The 16,548-nt window shown below is 35.8% G+C and overlaps 1 protein-coding gene across 8 annotated transcripts in view; it reads left to right on the top strand.

The window, feature by feature from the left end:
* VWA8 (von Willebrand factor A domain containing 8) overlaps positions 1-16,548 on the top strand; it is a 386,353-nt gene that overhangs the window by 171,999 nt on the left and 197,806 nt on the right. For all 8 annotated transcript variants that reach the window (XR_012121063.1, XR_012121064.1, XM_073212563.1 and 5 more), the window contains one exon: positions 8,413-8,489. Coding sequence is in view for 6 of the 8 variants with exons in the window: in XM_073212563.1 (XP_073068664.1) it covers positions 8,413-8,489 (77 nt within the window). In the remaining 2 variants the exon portion in view is untranslated. The remainder of the gene's footprint in view (positions 1-8,412; positions 8,490-16,548) is intronic.

Raw genomic sequence — 16,548 nt, 5'->3', positions numbered from 1 at the left:
CCTTGATATTGTTAATAACATCCATATAGTAGCTTTTCTAAAAAGGAAATTAGGACACTATGAAAAAATCATGTCTAAATATTATACAAACCGATCTAACTCTAGGAAAGTTATTAAAGAATTAGGGGAAACTAGAAGGTAGGCCCAAAGCTAAGATATTTCAGGGAAACACATGAGGAGAGGCTGAGCACTGACAGTGGCAAACACTCACTCCAGTCCACTTAAAAAATTACTGCAGAAGAAAAGATCCCGCTTGACTTCCACCCTGTTCTCTCTCCTGAACCTTGGATACCATGCAGGAAGTTCCTGGACACTTGTTTTAGGCTATTTTATAACCTTGAAGTAACTGATCTTTGACTCTGTGACATCAGGATATAAACACTCATGTACCTCCCTTCAGGGAGGCTACCGCCTGACATTCTGTTTTGCAATATGGTGAAACAGAACAGCCCCGGCTGTTGAGTCAGAATGGATTTGCCTTCAAAATCCCATTGTGTACACGATTCTTAACTGCCTTGGTACATTACCTCCCACTCACAAGACTGGCGTGAGGTTTCAGCTACTTAAGCACTGGAAGGGTGTGCAGGCATACAACAGAGGACTCCATAAATGTTACCTTCCTTTTCTTTACACAAAGGGAACACAAGAATCCTGGAAGAGGTTTCCATCTCCTTTAGCAAGAACAAATCACATGACTTCCCTTTTCTTTCCTCAAATATTAATAGTCATTCCCTGCAGGTTATATGTGAGATGCTGATGAAAGTGACATGGGTAGGAGGCCAATCGTGGCCTCCACAAGTGTGCCTTCTGGCTGAGGCCCTGGGCACTCTGTTAGAATGCAGTATGGTGAGTGCTGTAGGACTGTGGTTTAGGAACCCGTAGGAGGAAACCGTTCTGGGGCGCAGAGTTGGAGCAGTGAAAATGATCTGACAGGCAGAGCCTGAGGAGTACGGGCCATTTCATCCGAACACTAAGGGATAAGAGGAAGCTTACAGATGGGCAAGGATGGGCAGTTCTAGCCAGAAAAGACAACATAAGTGAAGGTGTGGAAGCACAAAGGTTCTGGAGACAGGTAACAGTTCAGGAAGTGGTAAGTGAGACTTGCAGAGGGCTGACTTAGCAAGCTTCTAAGTATCTGCTGTGGTGGGGATCCTTCAACATTTATGCCCACAATAATTATTCTTAGCCCAAATTCCATTCCTACACCCATTTCTTCTTGCCTGCTCTCCATTCCTCTTTGCCCTTTTCTTCTACTCTGCTCCTTTCTCCTCCTCCCCATTGATGGGATATGATTTGAGTTAACCAAGCTCCGTATTCCTTCTTATCCAGGAAGACAAACCCAGAGCCCTTTTTCTTTAAAGGATTTTGCTGCTACTCTCCCTGAGGAAACAGGTAACTAAAATAATAAACCTAAGGAAATTTTAAGAATCCCAGAATCCTTCAAAGTTCTTCAAGTCATGGTCCCTGATCTTTCACAGAAACTGGAAGCACATTTACTGTCCTTGGTTTGATTCCTGTCTGTGGGGCTTAGCTATTCTTTACTCTCCTAGTGAGTTAAAGAGCCATCTGGCTCCTGCCTCTGTAAAGGTCCTCCCTTCCCTGCAGTCTGTTGTCACTGTGAACATAGTGAGACAGAACAGTAATGATAAAAGGGAGCACCATTCTCATGAGACAATTCTACTTTTTAGGATCTCTCATTCCACAGGTTCCTTCTCCCTTTTTAAATTGTCACTCAGTCAATATTATCTTCAATCAGAGTTAATAGTGATGTAAAAACTATTTCATGCTTATTTTGATTAAAAGATATAATTTGTATATACAGAGTAATGACAAATAAAGATAAATATGCACAGAAACAAAGTGAAAATGGTAGCACATTTGTTTTAGCAGTTGCATATTGGGTAATGTTTTGTTTTCTAAATTTCCCAATGAGAAATGACTATGTTTAACTTTTATAATGGAAAAATAAGATTTATTTATTTATTCAATTAAAGTAATCCTGAGGATTTTCTAGGTAAAAACTGTGGTTGAAAAGAACAAATCACTGTAACTGTTTCATTTTGCTCTGGAATTTACATAAATTCCTTCCTAAGTTAGACCTTTAGCATTTCCTGGAAGGAACTATCAGAGCTTTTAAAATGAAGTCGGAAGTGACCTGATGAGATCTCTGTTTTAGAAAAATAACTAAACAAGTTATGGACTGACCTGTCATGAGCCCAAAGGTGGGGGACTGCATAGGATCCTTTCTAGGAGTCTGAGCAGCAGGGCAGGCTGCCCTTGAGCAGTGACAGGGAATTGGAGAGCAAGGGGCAGATATGGGAAGCAGGCACTTTGAAGTAAACATGTCCGAAACTAAAATGCTTTTTGAGAACTAAACTTCCCTCCCCCACCAACGAATTGAGTTCTCCTCCCCTATTTCATACGTCAGTAAGTGGTACCGCCATCCATCCATTCTGCTGCCCAAGACGGAAACTTTGACTTTTTGGTCTCTCCTCTCCAGGTCCAGTCCAGCCAAGGTCTGTTAGTTCTTGTCCCTGAATGTCTCTTAAATCCATCCATTTCTCTCCGCTCTGTAGTTTATGCCACCATCATCTTCTGCCTAAAGTTTTTAAGACATTTCCAAACTGCTTTCCTTTACTTTCATCCTTTTTCTCTGCAAGACAATTCCCCAGAGTGATTTTTCAAAAATCAGAATCTGATCCTATTATTCCTCTACCTCCATGGCTCCTTGGTGCTTGTAGGTAATGGTCCCAACTCTTTTCAGTGGTTCTGAAGCTTTGCCAGAGCTATACCCTGCCTACTGTGCTAGCTGTTTTTCTTACCAGTCCCTTCCTCCTGCACTAGCCTTTGACTTCTCAGACCTAGCCAGCTCTCCAGTCACTATTACACAGGAGTCTTTACACATACTGTTCTCTCTACCCGGAACACTTCTCTTTCTCCTCCTTCCCTTTACCTCTTTAATTCCTTAATATCTCAACTTAAATACTGTATGTATGGTGGGCCTTCCTGAGCCTTCACTTTAATCTTCAAACATCTTGGTTACCTTGTATTATAATACTCATTACATGTGTATCTATTATATTTGCTTAACTGTATGTTTTTCTATTAGATTCTAAGCTGTGAGTGTGGCCAAGGGTTGTGTCTATTCATTTACCATCGTATCTTGCTCAGCTAGTACAGTATCTATAACATTAGGTGCTAAAATAGTTGATGGATTGAACAAGGGAGGAAGGAAGGAAGGATGGAAGAAATTTAAAAAAGAGAAAAGAATAGAAAGAAAGAAAAAATAGTTTTGCAGGAAGAGACTAGAAAGATTCTAGGGACATTTTGAATGAAGTCAGGGGAAAAAATATAAAGTAGTCAAAAACATTCCAAGATTTCTTCATTGAGCAGCTGGGTGCATGGTAATGCTATTATATTGGGATTCAAAGAAAGAAGGGTAGGTTTTGGGGGAAACATAGTGAGTTCAGTCTGGACATCTGCTGCAGAAGTTCAATCGATGGTTAGGGATGCATTTCTCAACTAGAGCTTAGGAAAGATGCATGAGCCATCTGTGATGGCTGATGGTAAGGGAATGGGTGAGATATCCCAGAGTATGTGGAGCAGGAAGCCAACTGAGTCTCTTAATGGCAGCTAGGGACTTCACAACCCATTCTACACTTACGGGGCTTGTAAGCTCCTAAAACACTGTGTTGCTCAGGAGCAGTTTGAAAAAGCATGGCTGACTCAAAAACTTTGAAGAGTGGAAGGGAGCAGGAATTCCCTGGTAGTAGCTTTTTATGACTTGTTTCTTTCAGGAAATCCTTTGTATTTCTGACATTTCAGTGCATTTATGATATTTACTTTTCTCTAGGTTCACTGAACTTAACAGAGCCAACATATATGTCATAATACATATATGTCACTCATCTGAATTTATCTACTTAAAATTTTATGTATATTGCCTCATTCCATTTAAAGCTTACATAGCTGTTGTAGTACCCATGCCAATGTGAAAATATTTTCCTTCTTTTTGTTTCTGTGTTAGGCCTGAAGCTGTTCTGGGAGAAATTGAGTTAGATATTGAAAAGATTCCTAAAAGATGAAATGATCCCTTGTTCTTCTTTGGTGAATTTGTTAGTTTACCAGTCATCTCTGATAACCTTGAATATTTGTAGGTAAAATGTAAAAATTGGATCATTTGCAAAACTTGCCTAGCTTTTACAAGTCTGTAACTCATCACAATTTCCACTATTCATTATCCTTATTGACATGGTCACATTTTATATCTTACTGGGATTTGTACCCTTCTCTGGTACTTCCCAAATTCTCTGTATTCAGTCATTCATTGGACAAATAGTGAAAACATTCTTTGTGTCAGGCTCTGTGCTGGGCTCTAGGGCTATAATGATAAACAGGCATGGACTCTGCTCCCATGGCACTTAAACAGGGCACAGAACAGTAGAAAGGCAAATACCATATGACTTTACTTATTTGTAGAATCTTAAAACAAAACAAAGCAAAATGAACAAAATAGCAGTAGAGTCATAGACACTGAGAACTGGCTGGTGGTTACCATGGGGTTGGGGTTGGGATAGGTGGGTGGGGAATGTGAGGGGGATAAAGGAGCACAAAAAGCTGGTAGTATATTCCCCTACCATGGGAATGGTAGTACAGCACAGAGAATATAGTCACTGATTCTGTAACATCTTCTTATATTGACAGCTAGTAACCACACTAGTAGGGGTGAGGATTTAATATGGGTAACTATTGAACCACTGTGTTATATACTTTAAACCCATATAAGATTGTATATCAATGATACATCAATTAAAAAAACAGTGAATCAGAGACATTAAACAAGTTGTCACACATATAAATCTGTTTATGCTTATGAAGGAAAAATGCAGGTTAGTGAAGGAGCTGAAGGAGGACCTGACTTACATTGGGAGATCAGAATAGGCCTTTGTGAGGAAAGACTAATGAGAATTAGTAGGATGGTGAATGAGGAAAAGTCCCCCAAGGGGAAAGATCTGCACATGCGAAGCCCCGGAGGTGGGAAAGAGTTTGGAATCTTTAAGGAATGAAGGATGAATATGACCAGAACTGTGTTTGGGAGAAGGGTGACAGGTGGGCTGGACTATGGACTTACAAGCCATAGTAAAATTTTTCAAATTCATTCTAAATGACAAGATATTGAATGATGTTGAACAGGAAAATGCCATGATCTAATTTATCTGTTAAGATTACTCAGGGTGCAATGTGGAAAATATGTTCACAATAGAATGAGTGAAGGTAGGGAGCTCAGTTGTGAGACTACTGCAGTCACCTAGATTCTTGCTTCTCAGAGTGTAGTCTGTCGACCAGCAGCATTGTTCTTACCTGGGAACTTCTTAGACACGTAATCTCAAGTCCTACCCTAGACATACTGAATCAGTGTTCATTTTAACATCTCAAAGTGATTCATTTGCTCAAATCATGAGAAGCATGATTCTAGACCAGATGTGATGCCCCTTGGATTTAAAATGATTCCAGAGAAATTTGACAGACTTACCATATAGTTTGGAGGTTGAAATGAGATGAATTCATTATGAATTGAACCTGGAAGGTAGAGTGAGAAGTACTAAGGATGACTGGCCAAGTTTGCCCTAGCAATCTAGGGAGATAAAGTATCATTAATTCATCTGAAAAATCATGTTGTGCCTACTTTGTGCCAGCACTGTTCTAGGCACTGGGGCTAAAGCATTGTGAACAAAGCAACTCAAGGAACTTACGCTTCTAGTGAGGGGAGAAGGACCATAGACAAAGAACTTGACAGAATGTTAAATGGTAGTAAGTGCTTTGGAGAAAGATAAAGTTAGTTCCTGATTTTGCTAGATAAAACAGTCTTCCTTGCCAGTCCCCTAACTTTTTGCTCAAGGAATTATCTAGAATGATGTCTAATCTTTCTTTTCCCATGCCCAATCCATGAGCAAGTTCAGTCAGTATTAGTTAGAAAACAGCTTGAGTCCATCCTCCATTTATCCACCCCAGTCTAAGCCATACCATCTCACACCTGGACTCTCACAGTAGCATTCTAGCTGGTTTCCCAGTTTCCCCCTTGCCCCTTCCTTACAATGCATTCCCCACACTAAGCCAAAGTAATCTCTTTATGATCAGTATGAGTTCATGTCACTTCTCTGCTGAAAATCTTCCACTAGCTCTCTGTCACTCTTAGAATAAAATCCCATTTCTTCACCTTGGCTTGCAAAATTCTACCTAATTAGACCCTGCTTCCTTTTATGTCTTCATCTTGTATATTCTCTTTTTATCCACATACTTGAACACACTGTTCCTCAAATATCCTAAGTTTACTCTCACTTCAGGGATCATTTATAGCAGCTCTTCTTCTGGAATGCCCCTTTTCATAATCCTCAAGTACTAGCCCCTTGTCATTCAGATCTTAGCTTAAAAGTTACCTAAGGAAAGGTCTTCACTTCTAAACCAATATGAAATTGCCACCCCATCAATATTATCTCTTAATTTTTCATAGAGTGCATCACTATTTGATGGTTTTTGTGTTTATTTATTTAGTTGTCTAATTATATCTTGCTCCTTTTCTACCTACTTTCTTATCTACCTTCTACTCTGTCTGTGTCCACACTTCTGGAATGTAAACTACATAAGAGCAGAAACCTTATCTTTCTTGTTCACTGCTATCTCACCTGTTACATGCCAGCACTTACTAAATATTTGTTTATATGTCCAGTGAATAACCTCCTAGATACCAATGTCTTTTCTTGTCAGTATATTTTGCATATTATTGCCATATTGACGTTCTGTAAACATTGATTTTATTGTGTTTCTCCCAGATTCAAGGATGTACAGTGTATCTTAATTGCCTGCTACTGTGTGTGTACACTTCATACCTGTCTTATTTATTGAATAGTTGGTAATCATTCTAGTCCCTTTCTACATATTTAATGGACAAAAGAGAAGAGAGAGACTCTAAGGCTATTAGAACATATACAGCTATAAGTTAACAGTTATGTGTATATACTGGTAACTTACCTTCTGTGCTCTGTGTGCATATGCCTTACCTCCTGTTGAGAATCATGACAGACAAATTCTCATATTGTCTTTGAGAATTTGTCTATCCTAAAGGAACTGCTACAGTGCTAGGACAAAGATGATTCTCTGTAAGTGCCATTCACTTGATTTGAATTTCTGTCCTTGGTGCTTGTAGAATGCCTTTCTTCACAGGATGAGAATGTAGCAGAAATACTAATAATACTGCCTCCTCCTTCCCTTTATTGGGCTTCTGTTCTTACTGCTAGGCACCATGCATTTCCCTGACCTGCCTAATTGTTTCTTTAAGATGTATTCCTGAAGCAGTGAAAGAGAGAATCCCAGGCCCAGTTTACCTAAATCAACTTCAAACTCAAAGAAATATAATCCATAATATTGGCACTAAAGGTATGAGCATCAGAATCAGACAGACTTGGATATGATCCTGGCTCTACTATGATTAGCTGTATGACCATAAACATATACTTAACATTTCTGAGCTTTAGTTAGTTAAGTTTTGCGGTTGGAATAGTCATAATAGCTACTTCATGGGAATGTTGTGATGATTAAATGAAATAACATGTGAAATACTTAGCATAGAGCCTGGCACAGTATAAGAAATCAGTGTGTTATTTATTGCTGTGGCATATGATATAGAATTCAGATTTTTAAACCACTTCTACTCCCACACAACCCACTTATTAAAAGATTCATGTCTCATCATTAGAGAATTCTATCTCCAAATGAAAACTTTAAAATGAGGAAATAGCATGGGAGTGGATTCTATTTTTAGCAGTCAGTCTTCTACAAAAGAACAGCACTTCTCAGTATCAGTAAGTGGTAAGTAATTAGGCCATTTCTGCAAAGAGCGGTTAGAGTTGAGATTTATAAATCAAACCCTGGTTATAAGTTTAGGTTTCCAGGATTTTAAAGAACTAGAAAGTGGGATAAAAGGAGAATAAGTGAGTGTTTAATTAAAACAGAAGTATAGTATTATATTTATCTTTCCGTAACTGAAAACCATACTTCTGAAGAACTGATAATAAAAATTATTGTTTTGACACTTAATCACCTTTGATCCCATTCTTCAAATCTAATATAGCTAGTATTCTGCCACAAAGTCTATACTTCAGTGTAAAATTACAGAACAGAAAAAGAAGCTGGAGAAGGCTAAAATAATTATGAATTTCCTTTTAAATAAGAAGAGCTTAAATCTAGTGTATCTAGAAGTAAATTGCTTAAAAAAACCTATATGTCACAGATGTGCTATATATATCTACTAGCTGGGTTTCCAAACAGTACAACTTTGAGAAAGTAGATTCTTTTGGCTTGTTTTATCTACAGACGAAAGTCTCTTTTTTTCTAATACTTTCTGTGTAATTACAGGGTGTAGGAAAAAACAAGATTGTTGACAGATTCCTTCACCTACTCAACAGACCTCGAGAATATATCCAGCTTCACAGGTAAGAGGGTAAGACCCATAACCTCTTATGATCTGGCTTGTCATTATTTTTCTCCCTGTACAATTTAAAAGTACGTTCTTGAAGAGCCAGTTTATAAACCAGTTTCATGTCTGTTCCTCCTGCTCTTATCTCTCCTCTCCTTAAAAGGTAATAAAATCATGCAAAATTTATTTTTAAAGTGACTAATGCTTTATAACCATGAATTAATAGATATTTTGTGGACAGAGAGTGATGAACATTATATTCTAAGAGCAGATTTCATCAACATAAAGGCTCTTAAATTAGAAGAAAAATATGTAGAGGCTAAGCCCACTTTCTAACAAGAAGCTAAAATAGCTCACAAGGAGAAACAATAACTATATGAACCTCAAAGTATGAGATAAGGAACTCAAAAATATGGAAAAAGTAAGTTACCAGTCTTCATGCCTTCCTTGAAAACACTTTATAGATTAATTTTGTGTGGTCAGAATGTTGGATCTGGAATAGGTTTTAATCAAATAGATTTTCTCAACATGTATTGTTTTTAGCTTTACCAGTGAACCTCTTCTAAATCTTTTAAAAATATAAACATTAAATCTTCCGAGAGAGAAACCAAAGAATATACCAAATAATAAGCAATTTTAAACTAGATTAAATTTTTATTGTTTTAATCACAGGAGATAAAAAGTATTCTGTGGTGGAAAGAGTATGAGATTGGGTTACAAAAATTAGTTTCTGACTTTGGTACTTTCACTGATAACAGTGTGTTCATTAAATAAAAAGGTAGGAGAAAAGAAGGGAGAGTTAGTTGGCCAAAAGAGAAAGAGAAGCCAAAGTAAAGCTGAAAGATGGTCAAAAACTCCCTTTTGGGATTTACACCTCTGTCTGTGGCAGAGTAACTGGAACCTGATTGGTCCTACCATAACCAAGAATTATAAAACTGGACAAGACTCACACTGGGAAGAAAACGACTACCAGAGTCCTGTGAGCTAAAGAACTACCAGAGTTCCCATAGGTTAGGAGCCTTCATTAAACATTCCTGGTATTCACAGATATCCTAAAGTTATGCTTTAGAAGTAGGACCAAAGTGAAAGCTACTCTACACCCACCTAGAATAAGTTGAAAAATAAGCCTTGAGTAAACAAGAATTCTTGCTATTTAATATTATTTTTGAAAGTGTTTCTCATACCAAATGACTTTTTTTTTTTTTCATACCAATTGACTTTAAAAATTAAGGGGATGGGTATTAGGGGGAAGTGCATTGAAAAGGTCAAGCTGATTCAAAAGTACATTAACTGTTTACCTAAACAAACTTAACATGCAATGAAGGAAGACTACAAAATCCAGTCAACAACATAGCATTCATAACGTCATGTGTTCAATAGAAAATTACTAGAAGTACAAAGATGCAGCAGAAAATTGGTCAATAGTAATAGACCCCAAAATGACAAATGATGGAATTAGCAGACTAGGGCCATAAAAGAGTCACTATGAGTTTACTGAAGCATTTAAAGGGGCAAGAAATGAACATAATGAGGAAGTAATTAGGAATTCTCAATACAGAAATGGCAACCCTAAAACAGCATCCTAACAATGTGAATAATTGGAGTCTCAAAAGAAAGGAGAAAGAATGGGACAGAGCAGTGTCTGAAGATATAATGGTGTGAAAATTCCCAATTTTGTTGAAAAGCATTAAGTCACCAATCTCGGAAAATCAGTGAACCTCAAAAAACCAAGTGGATTTTATTCCAAGAATGTTAACATTGGTTTAACATTTTAAATCAAATAATGTAATTTATTCTATCTACAGCATAAAGGAAAAAACATATAACCATCACAATCATTGCAAAAAAAAGCATTTAGCTTTCAACACCCATGATAAAATATCATAAAGCTGCAAATAGCGGAAAGCTTCCTTAAGCTGGTAAGAGGCATCTGTGAAGAAACCTACAGCCAACTTGTATTTAATGGTGAAAAACTAAATGTTTTTCTCCTATGATTGGGAAAAGGCAAGGATATTCACTGTAGAGCAATTGTTGGTGGTCCTAGCCAGTGCAACAAGGCAAGAAAAAGTTATAAATGGCACGCATGTTTAAATGGAAAAAGTAATTGCCTTTATTTAGAAGCAACATAGTTGTCTGTACAGAAAATTCTAAGAAATCTTAAAAAAAAAACCCTATCAGAATAAGGGAATTAAAGTCATAGGATATGTCAATGTACAAAATCAGTGATATTTCTATATAACAGCAATGGACAATGGGAAAATAAGACATTTAAAATACTGTTACAATAACATGAAAACATGAAATATTTAGGAATACATTTAACAAAATATGTATACATTTCAATCTGCTAATTTTAATAGGGCATAGCAAGGTCATTTCAACTCCTAAACTTCTATAGGTCACCTACATAGTTTCAGAAAATTGCTAGCTTGTTCCCACATCTTCTCATGGTTCTTCTTTATATGAAAGATGCCTTATATACATCTAGGAATTTCAACTCATCTTTTTTCTTTTTTAAAGAATTTGCTTTATCAAAATTGCAGAACTAGGTGTTTTAAGAAATATAGAAAGAATTTCAAAACACAATCCCCATATTTAAGGAGCTATAATACTATTCTTGTTTTTAATCATTTCAGTCTTTCATGTTTCACTGAATCTGAAAAACTAACTCCTTTTTTCCCTCATTAAGTTTTTCCATCAGTTTTTCTTCCTACATTGACAAAGTTTAAGGAAAATAATGAAAAAATCAAAATGTTTAGTTTGCTAGTTCCTATCTGAATAACTTTTATTTGTAACATATCACAGTCCAGTTTTTGAGCTGCAGGGCACATGACAAGACTCATATTTTACATTTTGAGGATCATACAGTGACATTGCAGTTGGTCATTCTTAAGAGAATTTTTGCTATTTTTTTCTGGTTGCATTGTGTTTCATTTATACTGATTAATTGTACATTTAAAAGCATGTAATTACTTGAAAGTCTTAGTGAATTTATATACCAGTGCCTCTGAAAAATATAGTGGCAGTTTAAACCAAAACAAATTAAAGTATATTTTAAAATAATCAAGCAGAAAACCAACTTTCTCTTAAGGATGTCTTCAGTGGTTGAAATCAGCTCCTAAATTTATGCCCCAGAAAGAAGGGCTTCACTTTGTAAGAGAATTCCTCTGTATGGTGGGGCAGTTTTTCCATTTCTGTATGTTGGACACCAAAATATTTTTAAAGAGCAATATGTTAGGCTAAACTACCTCAGTCATTTCTGATCGTAGATTATGGCAGTCATTAAAAACAATCAGCAAAAAAGGAAGCAAAGAACTATAACAGGAACTTAACAATTCTTCCTGGCTGTATGTCACCATCACACTCATTGTAAACAGAACTTTTGCTTATGATTCAATCTTTAGTAGTTATAAGAAGTTTTGATAAAATCTTATTTTTCTAAGAACTATTTCTTGTCTTCTAATTATTGGTGTAAAGTTGTTCATAAAGTCATCTTGTGATATTTTTAATGTCCTTAGGCTCAGGGATGATTTCCTAATTTTTATTTGTGGTATTGGTTAGTTGCCTTCTCTCCCTTTTTTTCATGATTAAATTTTCCAGGGGATTATCAGTATCATTAGTCTGTTCAAGCTACCAACTTTTGGCATTGTTTAATCTCTCTTTTGTATGTTTGTTTTCTATTTCAGTAATTTCTGATTTTATCTTTATTACACCCTTTTATTTTCTTTGGATATAACATCTTTTTTAAACCCTTTTATATGAATGCTTAAATAAGTTATTTTCAACCTTTAATTTATATTCTAAATTCTTTATTATATATATATTATATATGTGTTTTAGGCTTTTTATGAATCTCTCTTTGGATCTGTTTTTCATCTCTGAGTAAGAAAAGTAGACAAGATCATTTCTAGTATCTCTTAACTCTATATTCTTATATCTTTGAATAGGCAAAAAGACAGTACTCAGAGTGCTTTAGAAAGTCAGAAGATTAGCAATATCATGCCTTACTTTTCTGTCTAGAATGTCTTTTTACACCAACCTTTTGTCATAAAGTAACAAGTGATCCATAAATAGTAAGGAATTACATGCTGCTTATTCACTGGCTGCATAAATGTATGAATATCAAAAAACTTTCAAAATTCAAAAGGTAATAAAAATTTCAAAGCCATATATTTTTAATATTTTTTGTATAACACCCATTTCTGTATTATTGATTGATGATAGTATTACAAATAAAATATAAATTTTAACAGAACCCTGGATATCACTATTTGGCAATATTTGTCATTTAAATTTATTATATAAAGTTGAAAGTTAAAAAATTCCTGTTTAAATATCTAATATTAAAGGATTTTCATTAATTAGACATTCCCACTAATTTCAACATGGGAATCTTCTTTATTATATACAGGTTTTGGGCTATATTTGCCATAAAATTTAAGCTCATAAAATTACTTTAAGAGAAACATGTTTTAAGAGATCTAAAAATAACAATTTAAAAAAATGTTCAGAACTTCTCTGATCTGTGGGTGACCTACTTAAGGTCTTTACTTTGTTTATTTTAGATTCCTTTTAATGGATTTTTGATGTTACCATCTAAATAATCAGTCACACTTAATTTAGTTTATGAATGTCATTCCAACAAAATCAGTTCTGATCCGTTCCAAACACAATCTTGATAAATAAAACTGTCACCAAATATACATGAGTAAAACAACCAGTGTACTTTTAAGTATGACCATTTAAAATTTTCATGATCAGATGTCATAAGATGTGCAAGCTGGGCAATTTGTCTTTAGTTAAAGTCAAGATGTTATTCTAAGACTATGCTTTAGGTAGCTTAAACGATTAATGGGTATAATTACTTTTATGGTATATATTTCAAACAAAAGAGATTACATGGCTCACATTTGTGAAGTGCATCTATTTGTTTTCCATAAAATTATGTTGATTTGACATTAAAAAAGACACTTGATGTATCAACTTCTATAGCTATGTTTCCTCCTTGTATAAGAATATACTTTTATATTAAAATCAGAATTACCTTAGGGCTCTGAAATACTTATATTATCAGACTTTCATTTTCATTTACTACCCTTCACATATGAAGATGATAGTACAGGTCCAATCATTAACATGACCTATAAGCTCTTGGTTAGTTTTCTTGTAAATACAGAAAATATGTAAATATAGAAAATACCAGTCCCCCAGTATAGTTGCAACTTTCTCATCAGTGGGATTGTTCTCTTGTCTGCTCAACTTATTCCAGACTGGTCCTTTATCTGTCCTACTCACAAGTTTTGAACTTGTTACCATGCCTATCTTTATTATTCCATTTAAAAAATGCACTCTATTTCTCCCCTAATCCTTCAAGGTTTGGTCCACTGTTGCTTCTCTGTGGAACCTTTTCTGATGTGTGATTCTGGGAGGAGTTTCCCTCCTCTGAAGCTCCTTTGTTTTAGAGGAACTGAATTGGTGCCGTCGTATGAGAAAGAACAAGGATTTTAAAGATCAGATCATGTCTTTACCATTAACTTTTGTACAGCCTTGAATTCCTTGAGTCCTAATTTCCTTACCTGTCAAACTGAAATAATAATACCTTGCAGAATGGTTGTGAAAATTAAATGAGAGAGTGTGCAAAGGACCAACCACAATGGCTGGCTTATTTTAGGCACCTAAATATTCAGGCAAATTAATAAATACCAGTATCTTGCCACATACCCAACTTTCTTATCTTACTCTGATTTGCATTATAGTTAATTTTTATATCTTACTTCCAACCTCTTCCCTTTTTCCAGTCTTGCCGCCTAAACTAAATAGGGAACTTCTTGAGGATAGGAGTCTGGTTTATTTATCATATATCATTTATCTACTTTGTTTTTTATTAGATTACTGTTGTTTTTACGAGTGCTTCTTTTAGGCACTAATAATATATAGATGATAATATTGATCTTGACCTAGAAGTACCTGCTTGTTTGTTCGTGGGCAAAAATACACCAACATTTGTAATACAGTACTGGATAGAATCTTTGAAAGAGGCATGTACAGGGAACCTGGAGGAGAAGTGCTTGGCCCTCTGAGTATATGCATGTGATATGGTGGAAGGTGTCTGGAGAAGGTGGCACACAAACTGAGTCTTAAGGGATAAGTAGGAGTATGCCAAGTCTAAGCAGAGAACAGGGCATTATGGTTATTGAAAACAGACTATCTAAACACTGGGAAATGAGAGGCAGCTTGGTGTAGCAGGGGCTGTATATGCATAGATGCAAAAGTTGATGCCAAGAGGAAGATACAGGCTTTGTGGGAACTTTGTAGGCTCTGTTGAGGTTGGGTTTTATCCAGAACACAACATGATAGAGTTAATACATGAAAGATCATGACTGGCTACACAGTCTGTGGATTGATCAAAGTCAGATGAGACTTGAATCGCAGAGAACACTGGGAGGTGATTGCAGTAATCCAGATGAAACTGTTGAGGCTGAACAAACATACTGGCAATGAGAATGGAAAGAAAGAAAGGACAGATTGAACCAGGTCTAACTGGCTAATTTTAGAAGCCTTGATGACTCTGTGGAGGGTGAGGGGGAAAAAAGAATAACTATCTCATGTATAGTCTACTTACCAATCATGAGGCAGGTATTTTGTATGGTTCCCAATGTACAATGGATTAAATACCCAGTAAGTAATTGTTGAAGTGACTTGATGTGTGCTAATTTGGTCTGGGCCTTGCAACTCAAACTTCCTTATAATCAGATTATCATCCCTTAGCCACATATGTATTAGACCTGTGACTGCTATTATATAAATGTTCTAACATCTGATATGGTTAAAATATTGTACTGTGGATGGTTATTGTTAAAACAGTTGCTTTTCCTCTATCATAATTTTATATATTTTTTCCTTTGTGGAATCAAACGAAATAAAATCAAATGTTAAACTGTTGCATTGACCCTCTTCATATCAAGTATCTATAATTCAACTACAAGGCTTTCCTCTGGCCGAAGAAAACTGAACGTGACAGTATAATTTTGAAATTCATGAAGTCCCAGAGGGCAAACAGATGTATTCATAGAAATAGAAAACTAAAAGCTTTTCTGAAGTCTCATGGAAAAAATCATTAAGCCATCAAGATGTTCTTAGCACTGGTAAGAGCAATAGAAAACTGGAGACATGTCAGATGTCAGCTGCTACACAAAACCTCCGGGATACTCCTTCAGTCTCATCTTCCCCATTATGAATTTGAAAAAGCTATTTTAGAAACATTTTTATCACCATTTGGACAGTAGTTCTCCCACTAAGAGTGCCTTTACTGCCTCTTTCTAACAAAATGAATCATGCCAGTACCTGTAACTTTTCTATGTGGGTTTGTACTTACTTTGTCTCTTAATCACACCTCCCCTAAGGTGTATCATCAATAGATTGAATACCTCAGTTTTCTGTTCTTTCACCCAGGTAGTTCATAAAAACATAAACAAAACTAATTCCTGTGGTCTTTTACATGCTGTTCCACCCAGGCTGACATCGCTTCAGTCCCAGCTTAGTGTGCCCAAAAAATACTTGTGGATGTGGAGATTGGTAGGTCCGAGCTATAGACAGACGCCTGGAACTAGAGGTACCAGATAGCAGCATGCTCTAGGCTATTTTGGAATTGAAGAATGAAACAAGGAGGATTCTATGGGATTCTTTTCCATTTTTATTTCTTAAATCACAAAGTAAATAGCTTGAGAGCCCCTAGCACAGTATTTTTTCTTAGTTTTATTGCATCCCTTGCTGCTAGAAAATAGCTATATTCCTTTCAAGTATTACGTACACTTTTAGTTTGAGAATAACTTTAAAAATCCAAAAAATCTAAATAAACATATATAACACATACCCAAATTTATCACTCAAATTTAAAAATTGTTAATATTTGTCTCAGACTTGATTCTACTCTTTTTTTTGCAGAAATAAAACACCCTAATTATAGCTAATTTAATTATAGTCTTCTTCATCTCCAGTCTCATCTCCCCTTCTTTAAGTCAATCACTGTTCTCAATTTAGTTTATAACCTTCCAGTCCTTTGTGATTTCTTTTAA

Source organism: Manis javanica, chromosome 9 (assembly GCF_040802235.1).
Source record: "Manis javanica isolate MJ-LG chromosome 9, MJ_LKY, whole genome shotgun sequence".
NCBI classification, from domain to species: domain Eukaryota; kingdom Metazoa; phylum Chordata; class Mammalia; order Pholidota; family Manidae; genus Manis; species Manis javanica.
Note: the sequence above shows the minus strand (reverse complement) of the source record. Positions and strands in the feature narration are given on the sequence as shown.